Source organism: Aspergillus novofumigatus, assembly GCF_002847465.1.
Source record: "Aspergillus novofumigatus IBT 16806 chromosome Unknown P174scaffold_1, whole genome shotgun sequence".
Lineage (NCBI taxonomy): Eukaryota > Fungi > Ascomycota > Eurotiomycetes > Eurotiales > Aspergillaceae > Aspergillus > Aspergillus novofumigatus.
In genome coordinates, this window is record NW_020194274.1 from 2255440 (window position 1) to 2277793 (window position 22354).

The 22354-nt window shown below is 50.7% G+C and overlaps 12 protein-coding genes across 12 annotated transcripts; 5 read left to right on the forward strand and 7 right to left on the reverse strand.

Annotated features, from left to right (window-relative positions):
• Positions 1-242: 242 nt before the first annotated feature.
• On the reverse strand, positions 243-691 carry P174DRAFT_362417 (60S ribosomal protein eL42; the record flags this gene model as incomplete). Its single annotated transcript, XM_024821860.1, has 3 exons — positions 243-282; positions 351-535; positions 599-691. Coding segments are annotated over 3 exons (318 nt in total), but the record flags the coding sequence as incomplete, so codon positions are not given.
• Positions 692-1428: 737 nt separating this feature from the next.
• On the reverse strand, positions 1429-2539 carry P174DRAFT_382293 (uncharacterized protein; the record flags this gene model as incomplete). Its single annotated transcript, XM_024823111.1, has 3 exons — positions 1429-2116; positions 2167-2428; positions 2477-2539. The coding sequence occupies 3 exons, from the start codon at positions 2537-2539 to the stop codon at positions 1461-1463; spliced, it is 981 nt and encodes a 326-aa protein (XP_024687240.1). The 3' UTR covers positions 1429-1460.
• Positions 2540-3030: 491 nt separating this feature from the next.
• P174DRAFT_416370 (NEDD8 family protein RUB1) lies at positions 3031-3570 on the forward strand (the record flags this gene model as incomplete). Its single annotated transcript, XM_024824493.1, has 4 exons — positions 3031-3041; positions 3116-3170; positions 3316-3419; positions 3480-3570. 4 exons carry the CDS (start codon positions 3031-3033, stop codon positions 3568-3570), a joined length of 261 nt encoding a protein of 86 aa, XP_024687241.1.
• A 680-nt stretch (positions 3571-4250) lies between these two features.
• On the reverse strand, positions 4251-5725 carry P174DRAFT_508870 (elongin A domain-containing protein; the record flags this gene model as incomplete). The annotated part of the gene is made up of 4 exons (XM_024831498.1): positions 5509-5725; positions 5376-5452; positions 4449-5305; positions 4251-4389 (listed from the first exon to the last, which is right to left on the reverse strand). The coding sequence occupies exons 1-4, from the start codon at positions 5564-5566 to the stop codon at positions 4251-4253; spliced, it is 1131 nt and encodes a 376-aa protein (XP_024687242.1). The 5' UTR covers positions 5567-5725.
• A 173-nt stretch (positions 5726-5898) lies between these two features.
• On the reverse strand, positions 5899-7933 carry P174DRAFT_500275 (flotillin domain protein; the record flags this gene model as incomplete). Its single annotated transcript, XM_024830958.1, has 9 exons — positions 5899-6011; positions 6239-6379; positions 6433-6660; positions 6715-6915; positions 6972-7228; positions 7283-7328; positions 7389-7734; positions 7774-7873; positions 7929-7933. The coding sequence occupies 9 exons, from the start codon at positions 7931-7933 to the stop codon at positions 5899-5901; spliced, it is 1437 nt and encodes a 478-aa protein (XP_024687243.1).
• Positions 7934-9304: 1371 nt separating this feature from the next.
• On the forward strand, positions 9305-9762 carry P174DRAFT_426918 (putative tubulin-specific chaperone Rbl2; the record flags this gene model as incomplete). The annotated part of the gene is made up of 3 exons (XM_024825409.1): positions 9305-9472; positions 9523-9609; positions 9661-9762. The coding sequence occupies 3 exons, from the start codon at positions 9305-9307 to the stop codon at positions 9760-9762; spliced, it is 357 nt and encodes a 118-aa protein (XP_024687244.1).
• A 176-nt stretch (positions 9763-9938) lies between these two features.
• P174DRAFT_456337 (uncharacterized protein) lies at positions 9939-11007 on the reverse strand (the record flags this gene model as incomplete). Its single annotated transcript, XM_024829424.1, has 2 exons — positions 9939-10915; positions 10971-11007. 2 exons carry the CDS (start codon positions 11005-11007, stop codon positions 9939-9941), a joined length of 1014 nt encoding a protein of 337 aa, XP_024687245.1.
• Positions 11008-11520: 513 nt separating this feature from the next.
• Positions 11521-12735, forward strand: P174DRAFT_426920 (uncharacterized protein; the record flags this gene model as incomplete). The annotated part of the gene is made up of 1 exon (XM_024825410.1): positions 11521-12735. The coding sequence occupies one exon, from the start codon at positions 11521-11523 to the stop codon at positions 12733-12735; it is 1215 nt and encodes a 404-aa protein (XP_024687246.1).
• A 1186-nt stretch (positions 12736-13921) lies between these two features.
• Positions 13922-15708, forward strand: P174DRAFT_362233 (putative MFS transporter; the record flags this gene model as incomplete). The annotated part of the gene is made up of 3 exons (XM_024821840.1): positions 13922-14750; positions 14805-15060; positions 15132-15708. The coding sequence occupies 3 exons, from the start codon at positions 13922-13924 to the stop codon at positions 15706-15708; spliced, it is 1662 nt and encodes a 553-aa protein (XP_024687247.1).
• A 224-nt stretch (positions 15709-15932) lies between these two features.
• Positions 15933-18651, forward strand: P174DRAFT_24676 (putative C6 transcription factor). The gene is made up of 4 exons (XM_024821445.1): positions 15933-16270; positions 16321-16418; positions 16486-17200; positions 17254-18651. The coding sequence occupies exons 1-4, from the start codon at positions 16157-16159 to the stop codon at positions 18505-18507; spliced, it is 2181 nt and encodes a 726-aa protein (XP_024687248.1). The 5' UTR covers positions 15933-16156; the 3' UTR covers positions 18508-18651.
• Positions 18652-18716: 65 nt separating this feature from the next.
• On the reverse strand, positions 18717-20116 carry P174DRAFT_399601 (glycerol-3-phosphate dehydrogenase family protein). Its single transcript, XM_024823878.1, has 3 exons — positions 20050-20116; positions 18866-19977; positions 18717-18810 (listed from the first exon to the last, which is right to left on the reverse strand). The coding sequence occupies exons 1-3, from the start codon at positions 20094-20096 to the stop codon at positions 18758-18760; spliced, it is 1212 nt and encodes a 403-aa protein (XP_024687249.1). The 5' UTR covers positions 20097-20116; the 3' UTR covers positions 18717-18757.
• A 461-nt stretch (positions 20117-20577) lies between these two features.
• P174DRAFT_426924 (NADH:flavin oxidoreductase/NADH oxidase family protein) lies at positions 20578-22182 on the reverse strand (the record flags this gene model as incomplete). Its single annotated transcript, XM_024825411.1, has 7 exons — positions 20578-20643; positions 20700-21047; positions 21110-21346; positions 21407-21426; positions 21476-21928; positions 21962-22067; positions 22114-22182. The coding sequence occupies 7 exons, from the start codon at positions 22180-22182 to the stop codon at positions 20578-20580; spliced, it is 1299 nt and encodes a 432-aa protein (XP_024687250.1).
• Between the last annotated feature and the right edge of the window lie 172 nt (positions 22183-22354).

Consider the following 22354-nt stretch of genomic DNA (forward strand, 5'->3'; position numbering starts at 1 on the left):
GAGTGTCATTGGCACGGCGCATTGCAAAATACCTTGCAAAGGTTGAGAGGTCAACGCGATGGTCTACATGGAACACAAGAGAATTTCGTGAAGAGACTCATAATCTAGGAGTCATATTGTCATTTTGTGAATATGAATTCCTATTTCATTTTTTTCCATTGCCAATGTCATATGCCCTCCGCCGGAGTAGTAGACCGGTCTGCAATGCACGAAACCCGGAGCCGAACAAGTAAATCGCAAATTTAGAAAACAAGAGCAGCACCCTTGGTCTTCTTGTCACCACTAAACAGCAAAAAGCGTACGTTAGTATGTATGGACCAGATGTCACCACAGTCGCAGACTCAACGTACCCCAACTCGAAGTGCTTGCAACGCTTCAGAGCGAGCTGCTTCTTGGCCTTGCAGGCAGTGCACTCAAGACGCAGGACGACCTTCTTGGTGGTCTTGGCCTTCTTGTGGAAGACAGGCTTGGTCTGACCACCGTAACCGCTCTGCTTGCGGTCGTAACGACGCTTACCCTGGGCGAACAGGGAGGCCTAATAGATCCATCATCAGTGCCTGTGCCAACTCGCCTACCATGGCGTATGGGTTGTATTCACCTTGCCAGCCTTGTACTGGGTGACCTTGTGCTGGGTGTGCTTGTGGCACTCCTTGGACTTGCAGTACGTCCGGCGGGTTTTGGGAACGTTGACCTGGTAAGCGGAAGAGCTGTCAGCAACTGTCCGCAACAATCCCACAAAATCGTAGTGCTAGCTGTTTCCATGTCCCGGTCATCGGAGAATCCAATCAAATTCGGCACCGGTTGTGATAGGAAGAGATTCAGATTCCCAGCAGAGACTAGGTCACAAGTTTTTCTGGCGAGAGAATATTTGTCGTTATTTTTCGTGTTTGATGCGCTCAGGCTTTCGTTGTCCGGGCGTTCGTTGCGTCCTCATCTCTTCGAGGAATATCCCGTAACTTTTCCTCTGAACTCTGACGCATGGAAATAGTCCAATGTCTCATATCCGAGCAAAATTTATCGTGGTTTGCGATCGATAGCGTTTTCACCCGCTTTTCCCTTGTCCGCAACTCCATCGTCCTCGACCCCGAACAAATATCTCGTTTCATCGCCAAGTACCGAGTTTTCGACAGAACTTCTCCGAATCACCAGGATGGAAACAGCATGCGAGCAAGAATAACGCAAATAAGTCCTTACCATTTTGACTGAGTTGGCCGGATCGCGAGATTGTTGGTCGTTGGAGAGTCTCTTGTCGGAGAGGAGCAAGTCGGACTGTACGTGGGTTGTGGGATTTCGTTCGCTTAGGGCCCTATTTCGGGTGGGCACTAACCGCTTCGGGTGTGCGTGCCAAGACCGCTGGCTGCCCCAGGCATCATCTCCGTCATTACCATCATTATTTCTCTTCGGCTCACCCTATCAACTGTGGGTTCTTTAGGTATGATTAAACCGAGCACGTCTCCTGTCTAATATTTCCGAACTCGAATCGGATGCGTAAATGCTTTTCCGACAAGCACTTTCTCTCCTTCTCCGTACCAACATGGACCCTTACAGAGTTCTAACCCCATTTCTTCTCCCACAATCCATTCTGCTCCAGCAGATACAGTCCGGTTCTCTCCAGGCCAGTACTTTGCTTGAATTTTCTGGTTGATTTGGTCGATCTTGTCTACCAAGGCCGCAACACGCTCACAATCGTACATCGATTCTCCACGCTCACCCAACTTCTCAAGATGAAATCCATCATGTGTGATGAACCTCGCAATCGTGATATGCGCCGAGGGTACTAGGTACCTAGGTTTGAGCTGTAATCCCGTAGCTGCGACCCCAGCATACAGATCTCGTCGCAGGTGATGATACGTGTATTTGTCATCGTCCGCGGAGCGACTCCATCGTGATGGCTCTCCAGCTGCAGGAACAAAGCTAAGGGCCATGGCTGCGGCGTCGAAGCTGACAACAGGCTTGACCAGCCGTGCCCAGTGGTTGAAGGTATAGTTGACCAAATGCGGAATCACACCACTCTGCTCTAGATGAGACACAAAAGAGTCGACCTCCAAAGAAGTCCGGGAACTGGCTATCTCAAGGACCGTCGTATGTAGGAAGTCTGGTGGTGTAAGCCATGTGTCTATCACCGGTCAGTCATAGCTCAGGAGACAGAAGCTATTGATAGCTCACTTGGCACAACACTCTGGATTTCTTTCTGAATCTCGGCAATCAAGTCCTTTATATGCTGTGGTGGTCGTGCGTAAAAGTTGAGATTGTTCCTATGATCAATGAAAGGGGTCTGGCCCTCATGGCTGGGTATAGTCGTTTGTACATGTAGCTTCTTCAGGATTTCGTCAACCTGCCATCCTGTAAAGTCCGGGCTGAGGAGGTGGGCCTTGGACTTTGCGTTCCTTGTAGACCGGTGCGCTTCATATTGAGCTTGAATCTGAGCCTACTTGAGTCAATAACTATAATTCCAGGTGAGGCTGTGGACAATTACCGGGTTGCCTTGACACTTGAAGATCAATTCGTCAAAGGGGTTTTGGCTTGAGTCTTGTGCCATCTTGGAGAAAGTGTCTTTTTAATGTTGTCAATGGTTGAATTTCAAGTATATATAAGTATTGGTTCCTGCCATCCAAAAATAGCAAACTAGCGCACGCACAGCATCAAGTCACAATGGGCTACTTCTGCATGTAAACAGAGTAGAGGCCAGACATTTCAACACTGCCTGTGTGTAGCTTACACGATAATACATGGAGTATATCATACCATTGACATAAATCCCATTTCAAAAGGCTATCCTTGAAAGAGACTATCCAGCTGCTAAGAGATGTCCTGTTAGGCTACCTCCTACATCAAACGTCCCTTTCTTTACTGCCCCACCGATAACCCCGCTACTGCGAAGCCTTCCGTCACCATCATCTCCGATCAACCACCGTCATCTCACTACTCTTGCTCGCCTCAATACAATTATCTTCGTTTTAGCGCGTTGGCAGCTACTTCTTGCTTTGATATCCAAGTCCTTCAGCTGAGTTTCACTGACGAAACCTCAAAATGTTGATCAAGTGAGTAATCTCTACAAGCGACTGGCTGATCAATCGTACCTGACCTGGCCTGAGCTAACCGATGGTTTACTTAGAGTCCGTACCCTCACCGGCAAGGAGATCGAACTGGACATCGAGCCTGATTACAAGGTACATACTTAGTCGTTGCATATTCCGATTCCCTTTTGCTATGGTCCCTGCCACCGTGTGTGATTCCGCGGTATCCAACAGCACCATCGCGCCATGGACGGAACACAACAAGACCTGCTCAGCATACCGATGGATTCTGTGAAAGCACATACTGAGACTTGCACCAGGTGTCCCGGATAAAGGAGCGCGTCGAAGAGAAGGAGGGTATCCCCCCGTTCAACAACGACTGATTTTCGGCGGAAAGCAAATGTATGTTGCGTTACTATGTATGTTGCTGAAGCATAAGGCTGACGATGTTCGCACCTGAAGGGCCGACGATAAGACTGCTGCGGAATATAACCTAGAAGGCGGCGCGACGCTGCATCTTGTCCTTGCTCTGCGCGGTGGCTGCAACGCTTAATGGATTCCTTCAATACGGGTGACGCCATGAAGATTTACGCGAATAGATTATGAGCTGGAGCTGTGGCACGCGTTCAACCGTGAAGCGGGAAAGAGCCCCAGGACTGCATATGAAGTTTCGCTCATACTATACCCGAGTCGTGTTGAGCAGGAGGAAGCGACTGAGAATTTGCTGAGACGAACGAAGTGGAAGAGCATTTAATCCTCGACGTCGCCCCCAGTTCCTGCACACCAGGTGCTGCATGATGTCTTCTTTTTACGCCTAGACGTCTTTCTACTGACCAGTGAACGCATTCATGACAACATTATTGAAGAATGTACACATCAAGAGAAGAGTGGCAATCCCTTGTTCAGTCACTCTGAAAGATGATTAAATTCTAAGCTTTAAACTAGATCGTGTCATGCATCATCACGCTGTAGAGAAAACTGTCCACGCTGTACCATATTTGCACCGATCCCATCGCATCCCATCCAAACTCCATACAGATATAATGGCTAATCCCGCAATGACCTAGAGAATAATTCCGTGACGGAAATAAAGGAGCCGACCAATATTGCCAACGAAAAGAAATGACAAATCCAGATGAATGTCAACAGTGTGGCATGAATGTATCCAGAAATCCAATGTCATGTATAGTGCATAAGAAAGTCATCCCTGAACCATGACCACAGGGCTGGTCGTCAATTGACCTTTTTCTTCCTTGGCTGGATGAACAGACTTGGTGCCGGTCTCTTCCGCATGACTGTGCGCGGCGGTTGAGCGGGAGGGACCCCTGAGTTGTCGGGGTCGGGAATCGCCTCCAGCAGAGATGATTTGGCGCTCTCGGCAGTGACCGTCTCATTCGTACCCTGTAACCGGCCCGCCGGGGAGAATCAGACGATCCTTGAGCCGTGGATGAGGAGAAAGGAGCCTGCAAGCTTTTACTTGCGGGAGTTGCTGATGTTCGGTATGGCGCAGTAGCCGGAGCCGGCGAGTTTTCAGAAGACTTCGGGGTCGATGAGCCCGACTGCTTCCCCGAAGTCAACGCTCGGAGCCTCGCTTCTCTTTCGCGCAATGACGCGCTATCAACAAGATTGCAAGACCCTCCAGAGGACCGAGTGCTCTGCAGCCGCGATCGCCCGGGTGCTACCAAAGTTGGAGGGCCGTTGCGCCGAGGAACAACCGGCTCGGGCGGTCGTCGGTGCTCCTCAATCAGAGAAAGAGGAGCCTTTTTAACCTGACTGGCTCTGTTGTTTAGTTGCTTGGTTGGTACGGCCAGGACAGGGTTTCTCTTCGTCAGGTTAAAGATGTTGCTCTTCTTCTTCTCCGGCCGCGGAAGCTGTGGTCGCTCATACGACCAGACAGGTGCGCCCAGCGGATCAGACGAACCCATCCCGCCCCTTGGAGAAGTAAATCTTGGTGTAAGACCTCCCATCTTCCTGTCATACGAAGCATACCGTTGCTTCGCGGTTGGCCTTTCTCGAGGCAGCGGAATAATCCGTCGGTCAGTGACGAACTTAGCGCTATGTTTGGCACGCTCGGAGTTGATGCCATCGAGAGCCATCTTGAGTTTCTCTGCATCCTCCTCCACTGCTTTTTGGACACGTTGCTGGAGATCGCAGTATACATCGTACCAGCAATGGGGCTGTTCGGGCAGATCGTATTCGTCCCATCTTGGTATATCCCTTTTAATGAAATCAAGCCAGAGTTCGGTATCCTCTTCCATGATATGCGGCGAAAGCAATTCTAGAGATCTCTAACATAGCGCAAGCGGTTGATCATCAGCAAATCGATCCAATAATATGTAAACAGGAGCTACCACTCACGAGTTTCTCGGGGCTCTCGATCTTGAGAAGGAACGGACGAGCAAGCGAATAGGGGACATTGCCAATATCGTTCAAATCTAGAAATACTGTTAGACAATGTTCCAGTACGGGAGCAGTCGAACTTAAAACTGACATTTGACGTTCCTAATGGCAGTCGAGGTGCAAAGTTGTAGTAGCGACGGCGGCGGCATTATCCTGGATGTGATGGAAGGCTAGATAAGAGCAAAGACGATGGCATGAAGAAGGTAGAGAAAATTGAAGATCCGGAAGTATTGGACGAGGTAAAGATAAAAGAACACCAAAGCATATATACCAACCGCCAACAGTCAATCATCCCCATAGTCTTATGTACTCGGATTGAACAAGAGATGAGGAAGTGCAACTGGCGATGACAATGGCCGAAGGCGGATGATGCCTGTCACATGATCTTATTGGCCAAATAGATGCACGACAATGAAGACATCCAAGAATCGCAGAAAAATATCAATTGGCTATTATTGATAGAGGGCGACCTTTATTTTGTCTACTGGACAATAACAGGTTGATAAACATTGAGCGATGGTCCTTCCAGTGCCTGGGGGTTCATAATGTCATGGTGGAACTGTGAATATATTCGTGGAACTGCCGCATGACTGGCTAATGCCAATATGTGTCACAGGATACTTCGAAGCAGGGAGAACAAGAGTTGTCTTCTGAAAATGAATACATATCTATTCAAAGGCTGCGAACGTGTGATGCTGCAATAAAGGACAAAAATATTAAGAAACAAAGAAACGGCAGCGATTTGTGGCCCTCTATAAAGCAACCCCAAACAGCCCAAAGTTCACCAAGTCCACCAAGTTTCTAGTCTGCTCATCACTAACTTTGCTGAACAGAAGGCATCTGAGCCAACCAAGTCGGCGGTGAAATGCCAGTCTGTTCATGGATTGTGCTGAAAAGGGGCGGAAGGCTCTGCATAATGTCCCTGATTGGGCCCATCGCGTCATTGGAGCTGGACCCATTTCCTGGAGGGATGTTACAAAGCCGTTTACGCGGAGGAGGTAGCGGTGTTACTCACCAGTGTTCCATGTAGTGATCCTGGGGTTAAGACCTTGAATAGCGAGACCATTTGCCTGAGCCAACTTCTCGTAAGTGCCGGTCTCTAGCATCCTGTACTGCAGGAAAGCCTGAGGGCCACCGAGAACTTCGACGAGCGCGCCATATGCTTTGGCCATTTCTAGAATCCCTTCTGCTTCGCGCTTCTGCTGATAAAAGGCGGCGTCTGTCTCTTTGCTCTGGCGATAATCTGATGTCATTAGTGCAAATGAAAAAGGAAAGGAAACGTAGGTTCAAAACGTACAGGTCGCGTCGGCTTCCATCTTCCGTCTGTATAGCTGTGCATCTGCAGCTTTCTGCTCCGTATAGAAGGAAGCGTCTGCATTTTCTTGAGCAGACTCGCGTGCGACCTTGCTTTTCGTGACTTCCACGGCTCGCAGGCGTTCGAGCTCTGTTTCTGCACGCTTGGACTCAACCTGTTTCTGCAGCTCTGCATCCCTCATTTCTGACGTTGGGCTGCAATTTTGGCAAGCCGAACACTATTATCTAGCTCAGTCTGACGGTTCATGAGCTCAGAGTCAGCCTTGGCCTTTTCGGCCTTCCGCTTTGTCTCCAAAACTGCAGTGTCGGCATCGATCTTCGAGATCTCCTGTTTCGCTCGTCCTTTCTTTTCGGCCTCACCAATTTCTCCCCTCATCCGTGCCTCAGCCACATCAATCTTCGCCTGGTTGAGGGCACCTTCATGAGCTTTACGGCTTAGGAAGGCGAAGTACTCGCTGCCTGGCGTATCCTGAAGCTCCTTCACGTTGGCGTTATAACTATAAAATGCATAAGCAAGCGAGCTAACAAGAACTCAATGTGCCAAAACGTACATTTTCAGTCCAAATTGCTGAAGCTCGCTCTGGACGTTTCGAATGACTATTCAGTATCACGTTAGCAAGTTCAAGATTCGAACTCAGTAAAGTAACAACCACGGACCCTTTGTCTTGAAAACTTGTCTCTCCTTGAATATCTCTTCCATGGTCATGCTGGAGACGATGACACGGGTCTCGCCTTCAATGATACCCTTGACAATGTCTTGGACATGACCTCGTCTTGTTGGGTCCGTCAGATCCTTGGCCTTAGCAAAATCAGCCTCGGAGGTGCTGCCGGACAGAAGCAACGCATATTTCTTCAGGGCGTCGGCTTCATTATCTGGGCCGATTGTAAAGACTGCTGGCAGTGAGAACTGCAGCTTTTCAGTAGTCATGGCTTGGAGGTTGAGAGAGAAGTCGAAAGGCGCGACAGAGATTCTTGCACACTTGATTGTAGAACGAGAAGTCAGCTACGTCGAGGTCTTAACGAATGTCTGAGGAAGACATACCCGCTGCCATGGCATGACAATGGCTTTCTTGCATATCCGTATATCATCGATCCCAGCACCCGTAAGCACGAGATACTCGCTTGGTCGAGAGATTGCGTATCTGGAGAAGACGATGAGGATTTTTGCTACGAGTGGGAACTGTCATCGCAACATACCTCATCTTGGGAACCGTCGAGGGAGAATATCAGAAAGATATAAATGTTAGGGAGATACAGGCGACAAGCAAAGTTTAACTTGTGAGCAATACTGATATATTTAGATATTCCCTTGATATGGAGAAAGCATTGCGATATGATATCTTGGAAGAACGCAGGCTTATATACCCACCAAGGGTCTTCTGAGCTCCAAGGGCTCTCCCAGTCAGCCTTGCCAGGCTTGTACCATAGGACAGTCATGTCCAAAAGGCTCTGGAGTCGACCGAGTTTGAGTTCCATACGTTGACTTCATTACGGAAATTAGGTGCGAAAAGCCACAGTAGCCTTGTATGTGTCCCACGCTAGCCATCGCCACGCCTTCAAGAAAAAGATCTCAGTGAAGAGTACCAAACATGCTCGTATTGCATCTATTCTATCATGGCGCCCTAGATCTTCTATAGGCTGTGTTTGCGGCTGATTCTCGTCGAACTCGCCTATCTTGACCGCGTTGTGATCCTGTGGATAAACAACGGATCGGGCAACGTCTTGGCTAAATGCAGGAGGCTATGGCATCGGAACGCCTGCACGTGGGTACCAGGGCAGGTTCATCTAAATGTGCTTATTGGCAGAGACGCAGTTCTGTAGGTTCAACCACCTCAAGCAGACTGAGCCTCCTCGACGTGTCTAATCATGCCCGTCTGCTATAACAAACATTATGTTAGGTTAGAACTGATGACACAAGTCCATAGGGCTTCAATTCTAGCGGAAGCAATTGGCATTTTAATCTTGCGGGAACACGACTTTGCGTGCATGAAGCGTCACCAGGCTCTTACTGCAGGCAGCTAACAATGTTGAAAAGGTGATAGTTATCGTTTCCTCGTCGATGTTTACACAAGCATCCCACGTGATTCCCTCAAACAAACATTGCAAACTAGCTCTTTTGATAGCATCATAGCGATGGAGGGGCATGGGAGGACGGCAATTATCTTGAATTACCTTCTACAGCTTAACAAATTCGAATCACTGTGTTACTCCTTGAGCTGCACGAGATCTATCCTCATCAAGCAGAAAGAATCAGGCAGAAGGTACGTTGATCTCGTTCGCGGTATTTGCATCACCACCCCCCCTGCGGAATTTCGAGCCATATATTTTTATGACCCTCGACGGCGGGCGCACCATTGCATCTTGGACTGGCAAAGGGCTCACAGCCTCTCAATGAATATACCAAGCTGTCTACAAATCATTCGCTGTGGCTTTTGCACATGTTGGGCACCCGAGAAGCAATTGGATTCTAATATGTCACTTGCATGACATCATCTGAAACATCTTTGCCCGGCTATTTCAATGGACTATTTCAATGGAGATTACTGACAAGTTATGAAGTCCAAATCGTCAATATGGCACCACGCTCTCAACTAGAGATTGCTACATCCTCTGTTGAACGTCTGGTGAAGGAAGAGGCCTCCTACCACCGCGAGCTCCAACAACAGACGGAAAGAATCCAAAAGCTAGAGTCTCAAGAGGCTGGCGAGGACGAGAACCGAGAATACATGCTGAAGCAGGAGGTGGGTCTCACTAGAGTAAAGACATCTCCTCGATTCTGACAGTCATGCAGCGCCTTGCACTTGAAGAGACCAAGAAAGTTTTGCCCAGTTTGAAGCAGAAGATCGATGAGGCTGTAGCAAAACTTGAGAGCCTTCTGGTGAGTCGTGTATGTGATTGCGGCAGTCTGACTATTACTGACATTCGCCAGGCCGAGGAGGGAAAGAAAGGCCCCGAGAGCAATGTAGAGCAGATCACTGCTGGCAAGGAGGCCATCGCAAAAGCCAAGACGGCCAAAAGGGAAATCGCCTAGAAGCCAGTACGATTTCTCTCAATGCATCCTTTTTCTGAGACTGCGCTGCCTCCATCAGGTAGGACTAAACTGGCCAGTCGAGAGACAAATCTGGTGTATAATAAGACAATTTTGACGAAAAACTGAACACCTCCAGCATAACTCCATGCTATACGGATCCCAACTTAGTTTTAGACTCACGTAGTGTCCATTCTGTCAGCAGTTTTATCATCCGGATCAGCCTCTCCTTCTTCCAATTCGTCAGGGTGTTCTGACCCCTCCTCTCCGGTCACTTCACCTTCGTCCATGTTGGTATCCTCCTGGTCCGCGGTGGATACGTTTCGCAAGGGAGACGCTGCCCCTGTCGTCGCAGACATTCTGTCTGCGTGCAAACCAGCTGAAGATCGGGCCCCTTCATCCTGGCTGTGCTGAGAGGGAGTGACGGTATCGGACTCTGGTCGAGGTGTATTGGCTCCGCTAGATTTGCCTTTCGAAGGAACGTCCCCTTCATCTCCATCTTCGCCTTCTTGCATGCCTTCCCTGCGCTCTACCTCCTCCTTCTCATCGCGAATGAGACGCCGAAGTTGCATGCCCTCTTCTACAATGCGGCCAAACTGTTCTCGCCGCTCGGCCCATGTCTTGGCATATTCCTTGCTTTCATTCTCGAGATCCGCAATTTCTGCTTGGAGCTTCTGTAGGTTCGCCTGCTGATCTTCGCGTGGCTTTAGAAGCCTGTTGCTTGTGATCTTCTCAGCCAGTTCATCATAGCTTTTCCGTAATGCTAGTAGCCGTTGAGCTTCCTCAAGTTGAACCCGTAGTTCTGCCGTGTTTTCGCGAACGGCCTGCATTGTGGACAAAATCCGAAGCTTTTCGGCGGCATACCGCTCGCGTTCTCGCTCGTTGCTCGTAAGGAGAAATTGAATGCGCGCGATACTGCCTTCAAAAGAGGCAAAATCCAGATTCACATCCTCGCGGAAATTGCGCCATTCATCCAGCCTTTTCTGCTTCTCAGCTTCTGCTGCTGCTGTAGCGTTCTCGTCTGTTTCTTCAGGCGACGGGGTAGGAAGGATTGTCGCATTGGAAATCACGAGTGAGTTTGGGTTAAGGAGCCGTTTCGATATACGCTTGAAGGGTTTCTCTTCGACATTCAAAAGGCGTAACTTGTGTAGGTTATCTGCATCCCAAATTTAGCATGGAAGGAATTGAGCTTGAGGAACGATGACACCAACCTTCCTCTGGTTGATCAAGCAAGCCGTACGACGCCATCCTGTTAAAACTTGTAGCGGAGAGCTGTGATCAGTATTGATTGCAACAAAATTAATCACAGTCGAAGATTGTCCAGCTCGTGGCTATGAAGGTGTTACAGGATGGCCGTGTGAGCGGTCGGAGAAGCAGCTAAAAGCGGCACAGCTTGATCTTTCGGCATGCGCCCGATGTTGTGGTTCACCCCCCAGTCTCCTTATCGGCATTTTTCAGACCACCCCAGAGGTACTTCTGGGCGAAAACAACGGCTTACCAGCGCTCTTCTTGCGCGTACTATGCCAGATCACTATGCCATCGCAGTGATGCCAAATTTTACATGTGTCATTTTCTTCATCAAACGTACAAGCTCCCAGTGATCGGATAGAAAGGCGTGCCGTGTGTGGACAATGCTCATCGCAGTTGGTATGGCCTTCCAGCAAGCGCTTCGCCTTAACGACGTCCAGATGCACCACTGATGGAATACGATCCGTGCGACCACAAACCTGGCCCGGCTGTTCGGTGTAGTCGACCGCTCTCATGACGGAGATGTACTCGGGGCTCCATGTGGGCCAACGATTCATCTCGCTGGAAGAGTTCAAGTCAGTTGTGCGAAGTATATCAGTCAGGCAGCATTGGGAACTTCGGGTGACCCGAAGCAACAAGAAAGGCGTTGTCATAGGGTGCCGATCGTCCGCCAATTGCTACTTCCGCGTTGTCTGCCGTGCAAACAAAAACGAGACTTACATAACGAGCCTTCAGGATAGCCATAGCTGTCGACGGCATGCAGCATCTCCAGGAACAACTCCAGCCCGGTCCGAGGCTTCGCATGTGCGGTTCTTACTAAACGAGATACCAAAGTTGTTTGACCTGAGTCACAAGATCAAGGGACAAGATGTTGTAGATGCGGTCAAGCGGTATCATGGATATGACATATCCATAAGACAAGCGCACCGAGCGCTCACCAAATTACAACCAAGGCTATCACATCAACAGAACGAAGAACCAGGGGATCGCGCTTTGAACGGGGATAACCAGCCCGGTCCCTTGGTTCACGCCACGCCGTCGGTCAATGGCTCAGTTTACAGTGCCATCTCCGAGCAAAGATGGATTCCCGACAATGTTCATCAGTCGGGATTCCTGGAAAAGCAACCTATCGAGCTGACAGATGATCCAAGTCATGAGTCTCCGCAACCAGCAGAGCTTGCTCGCGATGCTGTGGAGCCACAGATTCCATCACGACGTCCGCAGCCAGTGCATGGTTCATCCCAAGTACAACTTCCATCCGGGGCACAACCACAGGAGCAGATTACGCTCAATGATGAGTTGCGCACGACTGATGAGCAGCAGTCAGATTACATACTATCGGCACCTACAGTACTGTCTGCACCACAACCGGGGCCGTCTCAATCTCCACAACAGCCACGCAGTACTGGACATCCTTCTGCGCCACAGATAATCTTGACCAATTTCAAGATCGAGTTCACCTGTACTGCTTGTGGAGCTTTGAATCAAAGCTTTATCCCAAATCAGGGGAATATAACTGGTGGAGCGTACTTGCCTTCAAATAACATAATCAATCATGGCCCTGTCGGCAGAACTACAAGTTCTTCAATGCAGTCAGGTGCCAGCGGTGTTGAACGTGTGGCCCAGACTAATGAATATGTGGAAGCTCCTTCAGCCAACGCACGAGGCATACAGCCGCTATGGCAGCCGGGGAGTGTCCCGGTTTCAATTCCACCCACACATACGTGACCATGTCTGAGGACATCTACCTGACTGCCAAAAAATTATAATCCTTCAAGACGATTCTCGGACCGTATCACTCTCTGAGCGCCTACTCTACAGCTCCTTGAATCGGGGCCTCAAAGTTGACACACTGAACCTCAAATCCGTCAAGAACTTATGATCTCTGCCGGCCAGATCTAAACTCAAGACAGAATCCAGGCATCCTGGTTACTGTTCCTCAATGGAAAGCCCCGTTGCATAGGAGGAGTCATGAATGATGGTGGAGATTCGCAGGCCTCGGTCCTGTGGATACTCCGACGCAGTTACTCTGTTTCCACGACATGACTTTGTTGCGAGAAGTCTCACAATTGTACTTAAAGGTGAGATAAGCCACCGTATATGTGGATCATCACAAAAATCCGCTTATATTTGCGACACCGGAAGTACACCCTTGACGGGAGAATGCTTGGTGCGCCACGTGACGTAAATAGATATATGACCATCCGTTGTCGGAAAAGCTTGAATAATATGTCCGAGCTGTCTAATTGCGACTGTGGATCAAACATTCACGTATCTCCGTCTACTGAGCGATGCCAAGCAGGCCTTCTAATTGAGACGCCCTACATTCGATTCATTCAAGGCCCAGATCACTGTGCGGAATTCGGCACTGATTCCATCGGACGTCCGAAGGAACTAACGGCAAATGCCGACGACAAGTCTCCACATCCGCTTTCAGTGCGCACCAACTATCATTCATCTATGGCGCGGAATTGCTCCGGTCTGCCAATCTCCAGTTGATATTACCTGAAAATGTCCTATTCTGACACCGACCATGACTCTGTCGGGAAAGTATCCGACATCGTTGTAGGATAAAGGCCCCGTCTGCTTGAATTCGGCTGTGACTGTCATGAGAGGTCACTCTTGATCGACCGTCCATTGGACAGTGCGATGAAAGAAATTTCATCTTTGTACATGCCAACTCACTATTGAAATGATATTATCGGCGGTTGCTCTCTGTGCAAAGCGCCGAAATCGATGTACATATCTGACAAGCTCCATAAAGTGATTGACCAAAGTCCTGTTGCAAACTTGCGATCGTTGGAAATCCTGTCTCAAGACGCAGCTTATAGTCTTGAGTACATTACCTATTTTCAACTGTCAATAGCACACCGATTTCTCGATGCCACAAGCTAGACCCCTGAAGCGCAAAAACATGAATCGACAACAGGCGACCGAAAAGGCCTTGCATGACCAGATGAACATCCTACCAATCGTTCAGCTGTTGGTAGTCTTCTCTGGTCTTGCTGTATCTCTCCTCATCACGTTTGTGGATCAAAATGGCATCAGCGTTACTCTTCCGACAATTGCCAAAGATCTCAATGCGGAAAATACCATTTCCTGGGCGGGTACCTCGTCGCTGATCGCAAACACCATGTTCAGTGTGCTTTACGGACGTCTCTCTGATATCTTTGGTCGGAAGATTGTTTACTTATCAGCACTCGCCCTGCTGTGCATCGCTGATTTGCTCTGTGGCCTCTCGCAAAATGCAGCAATGTTTTACGTCTTTCGAGGCCTTGCCGGTATTGCAGGAGGTGGCGTCGGTTCGCTGACTATGATCATCGTATCTGATATTGTGACCCTTGAAAACCGCGGAAAGTATCAAGGGATTCTAGGAGCATCGCTGGGACTGGGCAATGTGATCGGCCCGTTTATTGCGGCAGCTTTCATCATGAATTCCACCTGGCGAGGGTTCTTTTGGCTCATATCTCCGCTCGCAGCATGCTCCATGGTCGTTGGCTTTTTTCTGATCCCGAATAACGCCTGTAAGGGTGGCGTGCGGGAGAACCTGAGCAAGATCGACTTCTACGGCATCATTGCCTCATCCATTGGGATCATAGTTTTGCTTATACCCATATCAGGTGGTGGCTCCTACTTTCAGTGGGATTCTGCAATGGTGATCAGTATGCTTGTTATTGGAGCGTGCTCATTGGTTGCGTTCGTCTTCATTGAGTGGAAAGTGGCCTCCCTGCCAATGCTTCCAGGTGCGTTACATCTCGCGCCGTTTGTTAATTCAAGAGGAGCTGACCAGTAGACAGTGGTATTCTTCAAGAACAAAGTTTTATGTGCTTTATTCTTACAGAGCTTTCTTCTTGGCGCTGTGTATCAATCGTACCTCTATTATCTGCCACTGTACTATCAAAACGCACGAGGGTGGTCTCCGATAGCTTCTGCCGCTATGACTGCTCCCATGGTCGGTTGCCAGGCTGTTGCTTCCATTGCATCCGGTCAATATATTTCTCGAGCCAAACGGTACGGAGAGGTGATATGGGCTGGCTTCGGCCTCTGGACTCTGTGAGTTTTCCTCGAGATTAGAAATCTTGCCTCAACGCGTGAATTCTAACCGGTCGGCTTGAATATTCTAGAGGCGCTGGTCTGATGCTGCTTTTCAATCGCCACACGCATCGCGCAGTGATCGTTGTCATTGTCGCTATTACCGGTATCGGTATCGGATGGACTTTTCAGCCAACTCTGATCGCTTTTCAAGCTCATTGTACCAAGTCTCACCGAGCGGTAGTAATCTCGAATCGAAATTTCTTCCGTTGTCTCGGAGGTGCTTGTGGGCTGGCCGTCTCCGCTGCTATCTTGCAAGCAACACTCCGATCACACCTACCGAATGGATACCAGTACCTGGCTCACTCGACGTACTCTCTTCCCTCGCAGTCGGACATATCCGCTTCGGATTGGTCTCAAGTACTCGATGCATATGCAAAGGCCTCAAGGGGCGTCTTCATTTTACAAGTGCCTCTGATCGGATTGTGTTTCGCAGCTTGCCTGTTCATTCGCGATCGAGGTCTCGAACGGCCAAAGGAACCAGGGGAGGAGGAGGAAGAACGTAACACTGCACAACAGAAGTCAGACGAAGAAGCACCTCCGACTGAGCCTTCCGAGAAATCCAACAAGGGCCATAATAATGAAGTGGACGGCAGCAAGAGTCAATAAGCCAACATGACTGGGATGGAAATACTCAAGACCCGCATCGTACAGCGCAGTGATCTTTGGATGGCTTTAACCTCATCATTAATAGCTTTAATAGTTCTTGATGGCAGCATTAGCGGCGTTTGTTGAAATCGAGTGATTAGATACCATTTTTAGCCATACATACGGAGTAGAGAATGTGATGAAAATGATCTTCCATGTGTACACCATGATTTGCGATCAACTGAGTATATCGCACAATTAATAAGCATATTAACTACCGTCTTCAAGCAACCATTTAACTGGGAGAATGGACCCTGCCCCGGACCGGTCCAGTTACCACGTCTTGGCATCGTCCACGGTCTTTTGATGACTTCGTCAACTTGGCGAGCATCCACTTGACATCAATCTGACACCAGTGATGTTATTCAATCAGTAACAGAGAAGATGTCTATCTGTATAATCTGTCAAGATGGATATCCCTGAGCAAGTGTCAAACTCAGAGGCGCCTTTCCCCTCAAAAGATCACAACCCCCGAAAGCGCGTAAGAACATCATGTACGCGCTGCAAAACCAGGAAGCAAAAGGTCAATCGTTGCCTACCAGGTTTGGTTTATCATCAGGCTGAGTGATATAGTGCGATAATGATTACCCGGCCTGCTCCAACTGCCGTAAAGCTGGAGTTTCGTGCGATAAATTGACGGTTCTTCGACAGGAGAGTGGTCAATCAAACGAGTGAGTCATCTGTTCCGATCACCAGCTCTTTCTGACGATAATTATTCGGAGCACTAATTTCATAAAGCTATACACGCGCGCTGGAAGAACGCATTGCTTATCTTGAATCCCAGCTGGAAGCGAGACCACTAAGCAACAATGCCAGCAGCAACACCGGTCATCCAGGTGCAGCACTTTTATCTCCTCAGAACCACGAGGCCGTCCCTACGTCTACTTCGAACTTGAACCACAACACCGTTGGGGAGCTTGTTGGGTTCCTCGCGCTCAACTCCGCAGAAGCTCCCGCCTATGTAGGCTCAAGCTCCGGACTCTCACTGGCCGCCAACCTCAGCGAAATGGTTCAGGCAACGGTTTGGAACCAAGTTCTCGCGCCATCTCATATCCACCAGGTTTCTTCACGCGGTAGTGGTGGGTCTACCGCTGGTCAGGCGGTGCCTTCTACCGGCCTGCCTCCTCAACCGTCCAGCGGGAGTCAGAATGTCCCTGACCATCCACGACCGCGGCGCATGGAGGAGCTGCTGGTCAAAAGTACCGAACCGCCGAACGATGAGATGGGAACGCGGATTTTACATGCGTACCTGACCAGACTGCATGTGCGCTATCCGTTCCTTGATCGTGCGGAGCTGTGGAAGCTCCACGGAGCTCGATGGCGGTTGGCCAAAGCCAAACGGGAAGAGCTCACCAAGGCCGAGAGATTCGGTCTGTTTAAGTTGTACCTGGTGTACGCGATTGGGGCGACAACGATCCAACTGAGCGAGAAATACACATACGTGCCTCCAGAGGTATGTCTACAGCAGCCTTCTTCTCTCAAGCCTGGAGCTCTGACCTTGTTTAGCGATATTACATCGCTGCTCTACAGCAGGTCCCTTCTATGTGTGAAGTAAGATCTATTGAAAACATTGAGGCAATGACTCTCCTGGTGGTATATCACCTTCGCTCCGCATCCAGTCATGGCCTCTGGTACATCATTGGGCTTGCCATGCGCACCGCTATTGACCTCGGCCTGCACAGGAAAGCGAACGAGATCAATCTGGATCCATGGACCGCGCAGATGCGGCGCCGACTTTTCTGGACAATCTACTATCTAGAGAGGGTCATCTCGATGTCTCTTGGGCGACCCTTTAGCATCGCAGACCGTCAAATTGACCTCCCCTTGCCGATGGACGTAGATGACGACGTCCAAGACCCCGATATACTGACCGCCCCTCCCCGGACCGACAGGATCACTTCGCTAACGTTCGCAATCTACCTGTTCGAGCTGCGCCGGATCGACTCGAGGATCCAGCACAAGATCTACCGCGCGGACAGGCCACTACACACGCTCCGCTCCAAGATGGACCGTCTCTTCATCGAGCTGGAAGAGTGGAAGAGATCCGCCTTGCAGCGTTTCAGCGGGTCGGACATGGACTATCCCATGCTGCACTACAACCGCGCTCTTCGACTCCTCATACAACCATTCCTGCCCTCTCTGCCCCTCTCGGACCCCTACTACCATATCTGCCTCCGTGCAGCTGGCGATATCTGCCAGACCCACAAGCGGCTCCACCAGACGCTCGAGTACGGCCATTCCTTCCTCGCCGTCCAGACGGTCTTCATGGCCGGCATCACGTTGCTATACGCCCTGTGGACGCATACGGACCAAGTGTGGTCCGTGCAGATGAGCAACGACATCCGCGCCTGCTCGACCGTCCTCTTCGTTATGGGCGAACGAGCAACGTGGGTGAAGAAGTACCGCGACGCGTTCGAGATACTCGTCAACGCCGCCATGGAGAAACTCGAGGGCAACAGCGAGGCGGCCAAGAAGGTCGGCATGGCGGAGCTGATGACCGCGCAGCATGGTGGTGCGAACCCCAACCTCCAAAGTACCACCCCTGGTACGTTCAAGGAGTACGCGGCAACTGATCCCAATATAGCGGGACCGACGAATCCGCCTGCTCATGATCATGGAGTGCGTATGGCATTCCAGCTTGCTCCGTGGATAGATCTTGAGGATGATTGTCCGTTTTGGATGCCAGACTTTGAAACTCTCGAGGGGTTCTCGGGGAACCTCTGGGGAGGGAACGATACCGTGCCATTTGATCCTCTTTAGTTTGATAATCGGTCCCTGATTCTGAGAGGCCAGAGATATGACTCATACTATGCGTGACCGAATGAGGGTTTCTAAGCATTCCATGAAATCTTAGAGTCTCTTCCACCAAGATAAGAGTCTACTGCAATCCCCGCTTGAAGATTATATTGCCCTATACAGGGTAGTCGTTCCTACAGCCATAACTCGCGCGCGTGCACTCATGATGATAAGGTCTATTAGCTGTGGTCATTACGGCATATACATTTCCAGATTACTTCAACAACTTTGGCAGCTCCTCCACACTGACTTTACCATCGAGGATGCCTATCTTTGGTCAGCACTGACTTTACCATCGGATATGCTATTGTATAAAACTTACGATTGACCGCATTGAACAACGGAAAGTCGTCCAGCTTGCCATGCGTCGACAGAAAATCGCACACGGCGCGCGCAGTCGACGTCCCCTGCAACTTCTGCCCGTTCAGCTCCGACTGTTCGATCTCGTCGACGCTCACACCCTTCTCAACGGAATGCTTCGCGGACCGGAAATTACGACCGGCCGAGCACGAGGCGACCAGATCAGCCACGCCGGCGCTCTCCTCGGTAAAAGTCTTCTCGTCCACGGAGTCGGGGAACCAGAAGCGCCCGAAGCGGATCATCTCCATCATCCCGATTCGAATGATGGCGGCCTTGGAATTCTCGCCCCATCCCTTACCCGCGACGAAGCCGGCCGCCAGCGCGACGATGTTCTTCAGCGCACCACACAGCGCCACGCCCGCCACATCGGCGACGACATGCACATGGAAGTACGGGCGCTCGAAGAGGCGACGGAGCAGCTTCTGGTCGACGCAGGGGTACTCGTCCGGCACGCGCTGCAGCTCCGCGGAGGTGGAGGAGATCTTGCGCTGGCGCTGCTTGTTGATAACGTGGCGGTTATCCGGGGAGAACTCGTCCTTGGCGTCGAGGTCCATGGGCGGCGGGTCGTAGCCGATGGTGGTCTCGCAGAACTCCTCGGCGGCGACCTCCGGCGCGATGTTGGCGCCTGACAACGACCCGCAGTAGATGCCCAGCTTCTCCATGATGAGCTCCGAGAAGAGCGTGACCCGTCCGTTGGCAACCTCGACGCCCTTGACGCACGAGACGGCCCGCGCGTATGGCAGGTGGTGGCCCTTTATCTGCTCGAGCGTCTTGTCGATGAACTGGTGCGGGAGGTTAAAGACGAGGATCGTGGCGTCTTTGACGGCAGCGCGCAGGTCCGGGTTCGCCACGACGTTGCTCGGCAGCGCAATGCCAGGGAGGTACTTGACGTTCTCGTGGACGCGGTTGATAATATCGGTCAACTTGTGCTTCTGGTCGCCGAGGGCCTCACGGTGCGGCGAGTCATCAGGGAGAGTCACCTCCTCCTCGAATACCCACATCTGCACCTCTTCTTCGAAGACATCGGGATGCTCGCGCGTGTTTTCGGCGAGGATTTTGGCGATCGTCGATCCCCTGCGTCGTCAGCCACTGCATTATATACTCTTTATAAAATCATAAATGAAACTACGGAGTAGAGAACTATACCAATTTCCGGAGCCGACCACCGTAACCTTGTGCTTTTTAGCCGTCATTTTGGCTAGGAGGATTCTATAGTGCTGTTGCAACCTAGAGAAAGAGGACGGCAGATCCGCCTTATATATACAAATAGCAAAACCATAACGTAACAATTGATGCAATCACCTTGCCGGTCGCATCGCCAAAACAGGCTGGCTGAGGTTGTCCGCTGCCGCCTGTTTAAGGTCGACGTCATCAATACGTTTGCTCACTTAACCTTTAGTTTTTGGTACAGATCTGATCTTACCAAACTATTGGGAGTTGGATGTACCAGTAGTTGGCCGGTAAGTGAGAATGTGCATTACTGTAGAGCCATGGATTGATGATATTTTGGTTGTGGTTACTGTTGCCATCACAACTATGCAACTAGCCAGTCCTGCGACGGAATAATCGGAAGAAAGTAACATTGACACGAGTACTACCTAGTATTCTATTATAATTATCTAGTAAGGACCAAAAGCCCAGTGGGTATACATATACATAAACATCTACATCACATCACAACGACGGCGCAAATGTCTTCAGCCCCTCACCTATCCGCTTGATCTGCCCCGCATAGTACGACTAACAATAACATTAGCATCACAGCACTCATACAGAGGCACAAGGAAAGAACTTACACTCTCCAACCCCGCCCCAACCGCCTTAATCGGCAGCAAACTCAGCAAAAACGGCGGCTTAACCGTGCTCAAGTGCATCTCGGCCTCCTCCGCAGGCACACTATCGTCCAGCAGCCGGCTCGCGAAAGCCGGTTCCACAGCCGCGGGCCGGCCGATACCGATCAGATCGCATGCGTTCTCACGCAGGGCGTGCTCTGCGCCGGCGCGGCTGCGGAATCCGCCCGTGAGCATGAGGATGAGGGTCGGGAAGCGCTTGCGGGTTTCGCGGGCGAATTCGAGGAAGAAGGCTTCGCGCGCGAGGGTGCGTTGGCTTTTCTCGGGGTGAGGTTGGGAGTCGATGCCCATCATCTGTTTTCCTGTCAGGGTTGTGTTTCTTGTGGTAGGCTTTTTGGGGGGAAGTGGGACGGTACCTTGGGATCCTCGTATGATCCGCCGCTTACTTCGAGAAAGTCGATGCCTGCGTCGACGAGCAGGCCGATCTGGGTCATGGTGTCTTCGAAGGAGGCGGAGGAGTGGTCTGCCGAGTTGAACTTGATGCCGATGCAGAAGGTGGCGGGGACGACTTTGCGGGTTTGCGAGAGGATATCGAGGACGAACTTGGCTCGCTTTTCTGCGGAGCCGCCGTATGCATCGGTTCGTAGATTCGTCTGTCTGGTTAGTTGACCCTGACCCTGACCCTGACCCTAACTCTAGAGGAACACGCATACCTTTGGATTCAAGAACTGGTCTGCTACAATCAGTACAACACCCTACTACAGGACACAGAAAGAACATACCAATCAGATAGCCATGCGCACCATGCAGCTCGATTCCCGAAAACCCCGCGTCGGCCATCAGCCGCGCGGTATCAACAAACTGCCTCGTCACAGTATCGATATCCTGCTGCGTCATCTCCCTCGGCGCAGGGAACGCCAGGCGGCTGATGATCCGGTCCAGGAGCCCGTCCCCCATCTGCAGGGGGATCGCGCTGGGCGCAATCGTCGATGCGAAGATACCGCGTTTGCCTGCGATGCGGAACGACTGCCGGCCCGGATGGCAGATCTGCACGATGGAGGGGACGCCGTGCTGCTGGCTGGCCTCGGCATATTTGGCCCATGTCTCGACGAGCGCCGGGTTGGACTCTTTGCCTGTGTACTCGCCTGGCAGGGCGGGGTCCAAGGGACTGCCCAGGTGGTTGACGTCGACTTGGACGTTGCCTGTCCAGTAGCATTGGATACTTAGCGGGAGTCCTGGTTGAAGTAAAAGGGGTTATGAGGAAATACCCGTGAGCACGGCACCCCATCCTCCTTTGCCCCATTGGTTGTAGACTTCCATCAGTTTGGGTGTAGGGGTATGTTCTGAGCCGGCCAACAGCTCGGCCATTGCAGCCTGGAGTGGTCAGTCATGTTCGTGACTGTTATCATCAGAAACTTACCTTGACGAGGCGGTTGGGAAAGACCAGCCCGCATGGAAGCTTGACTGCATCACCTAGAGACGAAGACATGGTGATTGATCCGTATCAATTCAAGGAACGATTTCTCGCAGATGAGAAAATCGAAACCGAGGCGTTTTTTTCACTATAAATCGGCAAATCCTCCGTAGGTAAGATGAATGGCTCGGCAGCGGATGGAAGTATTGCCGGGGCCGAGTCGAGTCTATTCCCAACCAGACAAAAG